Here is a 6,479-nt window from a genome sequence, read left to right as displayed (position 1 = left end):
CAACCCGATAGACAAGAAAATTTTGCTCAAGCAGCTCTACGTCTACGAAGACAAGGTTTAGAAAAGCGAAATCGAATGACATTGAATGATTTCACTCGTTAAATAAATTTCTTTCAAATTTGTATCGCACATGTTGATGAAACAGAATCAAACGAATCTTGTAACATAGCTTTTTCAAATTAATTGAGACGGATTGTTCATCATTTCTAAAAGGTCTACAAGAATGTCTTTTTCGGCATTAATTGGTTTTCCTATAAGCTGTCTTACTGCAATGACAGAGTGCAGCAAAAAAAACGTTCGCGCATCAACCTCTTAGCAACAGAAACGTTTGATTTTTCAGCATGTGCTCTTTTGGCGATATTGACAATATCACGAAGAGCTAAAGGATTTTTATTTAAAGAGTCTCCATTTGTCGTAGAACATGAAGTTACTGCAACTAGTGGAATATCTTTTTCAACCGGTGCCAAAGTTGCTTGAGAGCGTTTCGCAAACACGATATTTGCAGAACTCTGATCTGTTGTTTTAGTAGACAATACCGGAGTTGATGTGCGTTTGGGAAGCAAAGCTACCACTCGGGATGTGGATGGTACACCGTCAGCAAAGTCAACGTTACTAAATGTTTGATATGAAGATGATTGGTTTGATTGGCTATCACCAAACTCAAATGTAGATAAGTCGTCTTCCTCGTTTTCAAGAAAAGACGATTGAACCGTTTTAGCCCTGTGAATAAATATGGAATTAGTGTATGGCTAATAAGAAAGGAATATTATGGCTTACAAGACTGTACAACTAGAGGCATTCATTGTATGGAGAGAAGCACTAGAGGCACTATTACTAATACGTAGAGTATCATTAGCGTTTTCCATCACGTCTGTCTCTACTCCGCCCTAATTAATAAATTTCATTGAAATAATGTTATTTGTGGAATGATTTTTTTATATAATATATGGATATGCTGTTTCCCGGCAAAGCTGCGCTACTTCTCCCCAAATCATGTTGACAATCTTCTTGTTCAAAGGTTTCATTGGGAAAACTTTTCCTTTTCCTATTAATCATAATATTTTTTTTTATTATAAAAATGTTTTCAAATGGCACATAAATGAAATAGTATAATACCGGTTTGCTCTACAGAGTTCTTGTGTTCTTTTAGATTTTTTCTTGCATCTGACGACAAATTATTCCATTTTTTCTTGGTTTCTTCCCTATCACGGGGATGCTGGCTTGGAAATTGCTGATTAATTGTAGCCACAATCTCAGTCTCCCAATGCTGTTGTTTGATTTTGTTCGTAACAGTACTTTATTGTGCACCAAATATTATATCCTTATGGGAAAAACAAATGTCATTGAGTCAAAAATATTTTCAATAGAATCATTGTTAATCACACTGAAACGAGATGCAATTCTCGTTCGAACTATGGGACTCAAAAACTATAAGAAACGGTAAAATATAAACACAATAATACCTTTCGTCCGATTTGCTCGTTAACTAAAATTTCTGTTTCACTACTACTCCTATTCACTACTAATCCGTTCAATGAAGAAAAATCGAATGAAAAACTAGAAGAATTTTCGTAAACAAAATTCACTTGTTACTTTGGTCTGCTATTCGGAACTCCTTGTTTGCTTGTATAACGACGTTTTTCATTGGCTTATACAAATTGAAATAAGCTCCTCCCTACTGAAGTCTAAGTCGACTTTTGCTACCTAGTACTTAACTAAGTAAAGGCAAAAATTAAAAAAAAATTAATACTTAGTTAAGTATAAAATTTTCTAACTTTAACTTAAAACTTAAACTTGACTTTAAGCCACAGTTAGACAAGATTGATTTTTGGAACTATGTTTTCAGCACTTAGGGGAGACTGGAGTAAGACGGGACGGTTTTCGTTTGCCCCCTATATCTCCCAAACTAATCATATAATTTCTTTAAAATTTTGTTTTTATGTATTCCTTATTGTAATGTACCCCCATATTTTTTTATAATTTAATAATGAACCATTTCCCCATAAAAAAACTTTAAAGCTTACTCAGATTTATGGGAGAAGCCTATTTTTGGGGGTAAGTGAGGACACTGGGGTGGGTGGTGAGGGACGTCCTCCGTTTCGCCTTAAAATTCATTAATAAAATTGAAAAAAATTGAAAAAAGGTTCCACTGCATAGACTCTTTGAGTTTATAAATGTTTCAATTTGATTATTGTGTTAATGAACCTTTTTTCTTACATAAACAAAAACCCTCATGGAGCAGTAGGATATCCTGCGTTGCAAGTTCAGGAAATCAAGCATCTTTAAAATGCTGTACGCTGATTGGCCCGTAACTGTCCCAAAATTGTCAAAAGCAGCTGTCCCGATTTCCCGGTTTAGACACTTTTTTTTAAGTTAATACTGTCTAAACTAATTGATCTAAAATTATAATTTTTGTTCCTTACGACCAAGAAATGATTTATCTTCATTTCCATATTAAATTTACATGCCATTAGCAATTATTTGGTTTTATAAACATAAAATGGCGGAGACAAAAATAAGTAAAAAAACCGTTTTTTTAGTTTTGTCAATAACTCATACATTTATTGACAAAACTCAACAAAATTTCATGCCAAAGTAGAATATACGTATTGAAATAACATACTAAAATTTGTCTTAATTTTATTAATATCTACTATTTTTCCCCCAACTGTCCCTTTTGACCCGGTGTCCCGGTATACTCCAGTCTCCCCTATAGTCAAAGACCCACCAAGCCCCTCAAGAAGTGAACATCTTAAATGGACGCCTACTTTCTGTAACCAAACTAACACAACCATCAATAATTGGTTTCTCGTCAATTTTAACTTTCACGGAATGATCAATTTTCCTTTTTTCTTGAGGTGGCCTAGATGATGCAGCTTCCTGACGCAACAAAACGATACTTTTCTTTTTTTGCACCAACAACTCATAACCTTCTTTTTGAAATCGTTTAACATGAACAGTTAGGTTCCCCACATGACTACCCTTGAAAATTGTTGCTTAATTTAGGCAAGATCCAAGAAAACACTTACTTTGATTAGTGGTAACGTCAAAACCAAAATGTTTCAAAACTGGATCCGGCTCTCTAACCAGTTTAGGGGAATAAGTCTGACTGAAAGAAAAAACAACTGAGACAAAACTAAACGGTGGGCTAGAAAAAAAAATTGTATGAAAAATGACAGAAAATAAGAATCGAGGCGTATTCAGCAGTGGGTAGCATCGCTTTGAAAAAAGAGAAAAAAACTAATTTTTTTTGTTTCAATTTCTTTTGTAGTCCAACATTCGCCTTTTAAATATCATTCTTTTAAGTTGAAAGTCTTTTTCTATTTTTTTAAGAAAAAAAACAAAGCCTCTATACGGTATATACTACTGCTTAAAAAAAAATTGGAGTGAAGTGTTAGTTCAGTCACGGTCATACAAAACCACCCACTTAATTTAAAGCGCGTCTTTTCTTCTTTTTTTTGCACAGTAAAAGCTGTGACATTTTCCCCCAGTTTATATTGTCTCCGTTCTTGGTGTAGAGTGAAGTTGTTAGATTTTCTTTATGTCCTCCCTTAAAGAAAATCCCGTTTTTCGGTTTTTCGAAAAGCGTGGAGAAAAAGATATTGTTTGTTTAGTGCCCGATTGTAAAAAAACGAGACGCACTTCTTACCTTTCAGGAAATTTAAGAGCTCATTTGAAGGCAAAACACAAAAAGTAGTTTCAATTAGTGGAGCGATTGAGTAGTAATAACGACAATTCTGATAATTATGAAGAAAAACGTAATGTAGCTTCCAACAGTTCGCTCGCGCCTAAAAGGAAAAATCTTGAAGCCAATAGTTCGTCAATTTTTCTAGAGCCTCAAAAAAAGAAGCGTCGGTTGTCTATGGAAATTACGGAAAAACAAGTTGTAGCCTCGTGTGTGGAAATGGTGACTGTTAATGGAAGACTTTAAAGCGCTCAGTGATTCGGGTTTCCGAAAAATTCTTGACCCTATTCTTAAAGGTCTTGGAGGAAATATCACTATAAGCCCAGAAAATATTCGTGACAAAGTGGAAGGAAAAGCTATAGAAATACGTGATCAGGTCAAAAAGGATGTGAAAAATCGATTAGTGTCTATTAAAATGGATTGTGCAACCCGTTTGGACCGAGCTCTGTTGGGTATAAATCTTCAGTTTAACCAAAAAGGGAAAATTCAGCTCTATACTCTTGCCATTATTGAGGTCAAGAAAAGTCACACAGCGGTCAACTTTGAACAAATTTTGCTGGACGTTTTCTGTGTCTTTGGTATTAAATTATGGCAGGTGTATAGCATAACAACCGACAACGGTGCAAATATGTTAAAAGCCTGTCGTATTCTAGCTCAAACAGAGTCAACAGGTGATGACGAAGAAGAAGAAACTGATATTGCTGATCGCTTAAACGAAGAAAAATTAATACGCCGAATGGAAGAGGGACAAAATGCATGAGGGAGGAGAGGAGAGCATGGAAGTGCAAACTTTGTTGCAAGGTGTACGGTGTGCTGATCACACTCTTCAACTCGCCATTCTTGACGCATTGGACGAGCCAGGCCCATTGCTAAAGCAAGAGTTGTTTGCAAGGTCTTAAGGAGCCAAACGTTCATGGCAGCAATTAGGCTTGCCGGGCAAAAAAAGCCAATAATCAACTGCCTCACTCGCTGGTGTTCAACATGTTTGATGCTAGAAAGGCTGATTGAGTTAAAAGAATTTATTTCTGAACTAACAAAAGACGGAAAAAACCCCAGTCTCAAGCTTACAGGACAAGATTGGTCAATAATTGAGGATATTGTCAAGACTTGCAAACCGGCTCGTATATTGACAAATGTTTTGCAATCGAAGCAACTCACAATCGGTGATTTTTATGGGGCGTGGCTTAAAATGTCAACTAGAAATTTCAAAATTCAGCTCAACTTTTGCTAAAAACTTGCTCAAGCACATGAAAAAAAGTTGTCCGTCCTTTTAAAGAGTGAAGTTGTTTTAGCGGCTCTGTATCTTTATCCAAAGGGATAAATATTATTTCATTTTCATTGCCCGTTTTTTTAACAACAACGATCCTCCAGCTAATAAACCCTTGCTACTACAACCCGTGCAGCCCAATGAAAATGAAGAAGGGTTAACAAATGACGAACTTCAAGATATACTGGTTAAAAAAGAGGCAGAGCGTCGTGAAAAGACCAATTCAAATGCAGATGAAGCCGCAATTTAGAAAATGATTCAGGACTTCGTGAAATACAAATTGATTGACCGCTCGACTGATGTATTAAAATACTGGGAGGACAATCACTTGTTACGACATCAGTTAGTTATACGTTTTAGCAAAGCTTATTATTTTAAAATGTTCTATAAAATTTTTTACAAACATAACGCGTAATATTTTAGATTGCCCTTGCAGTGCCTTGAGCACAGGTAAGCGTCGAGAGACTGTTTTCTGGACTGAAATTTATTTTATCGGTCTATCGCTCGAACTTAACTGAATCAATTCTTGAAGATATTTTAGTCGTTAGAGCAAACGCTTTATTCATGGCCTAATTGCATGATTTTTTTTTGTTACTGTGTTTTAAAATTTACAACAGTACTGAAAAAACAGTGAAGCGCGGCCTGTGGCCTACGGCTTAAATACAATGTCTCTATCTTTAAAAACCAGCAAGGTCAAAAACAAAAAAATCTGAATTTTCTTTCATACAGCGGCTCTTGCCGCTAATATTTTTCAAAGTTTTTTTTCAAATTTTTTTAAACAAAACGGTAACATTTAAACGATTCTTCTCACTGGTATTCAGACCCATCCTCAGCTATATATTATATCTGAATAGAATTTGTCTAAGCACTGTTTCCATGCGAGTTTTACTGCATTCATTTATGGCGCATTTGGCAGCAAACAAAAAAAAACAATGCGCTAAGAAAAACCCAGATGACACAAAGAAAAATGCGCTGCAGTGCAAATGCATGACTTAAAAAAAATGCTGCAGTATTCGACAGACTGACGAAAACCATACTTTAAAACAAGAATCATTCATTCGAATATTTTTCTATTTTTGTCGGGTCTGTGACGCAGAGCTGTTACAAACTGTTTTACTGCTCTTTTTTACCTTGGTGAAATAACATGCTCTGTGAACCAAGGGTAATACACAGACTGTTATCTATACCCAGTGGGAGGTATGTAAACCAGATGTAAACAATTTATTAAAACAGCCACGTCCCATGTCTAAGAGAGCCAGTTACTGAGGCCTTACTTATATGTCTGAAGCAAACAAATAATCACCTTTTCCGTCGTCATTACAATCAAGTAAGAAAAAGTTCAGTTGTAGGATATTGCATCAAATAAGAGATTAATGGTTTCAATCATGTTCGTGATTTATGGGTATAGTCATGAAAGTAGTAGCAGCAATTTGGGATAATATAAAGGGTTACCATCCCAACAATTTATTTTATTTGTGTTGGAATGGGGCAACGAAATATTTTTTTAACTTCTAGTGCCGATTAGAT

General features: G+C 35.4%; 1 protein-coding gene across 1 annotated transcript; it reads right to left on the bottom strand.

Moving 5' to 3' along the window:
• Positions 1 to 263: 263 nt before the first annotated feature.
• Positions 264 to 960, bottom strand: LOC124348629. The gene is made up of 2 exons (XM_046798896.1): positions 778 to 960; positions 264 to 720 (listed from the first exon to the last, which is right to left on the bottom strand). Exons 1-2 carry the CDS (start codon positions 864 to 866, stop codon positions 264 to 266), a joined length of 546 nt encoding a protein of 181 aa, XP_046654852.1. The 5' UTR covers positions 867 to 960.
• Positions 961 to 6,479: the final 5,519 nt, after the last annotated feature.

Source organism: Daphnia pulicaria, chromosome 1, assembly GCF_021234035.1.
Source record: "Daphnia pulicaria isolate SC F1-1A chromosome 1, SC_F0-13Bv2, whole genome shotgun sequence".
Classification (NCBI taxonomy): Eukaryota; Metazoa; Arthropoda; class Branchiopoda; order Diplostraca; family Daphniidae; genus Daphnia; species Daphnia pulicaria.
This window is presented reverse-complemented; position numbering and strand designations above follow the sequence as displayed.

Bases quoted from the DNA above. Each gene is read 5' to 3' on its own strand.
- LOC124348629 (XM_046798896.1), bottom strand. From the start codon at position 866: ATGGAAAACGCTAATGATACTCTACGTATTAGTAATAGTGCCTCTAGT. The intron at 721-777 runs GTAAGCCATAAT...ATTTATTCACAG, and splicing joins GCCTCTAGTTGTACAGTCTT to GGCTAAAACGGTTCAATCGT.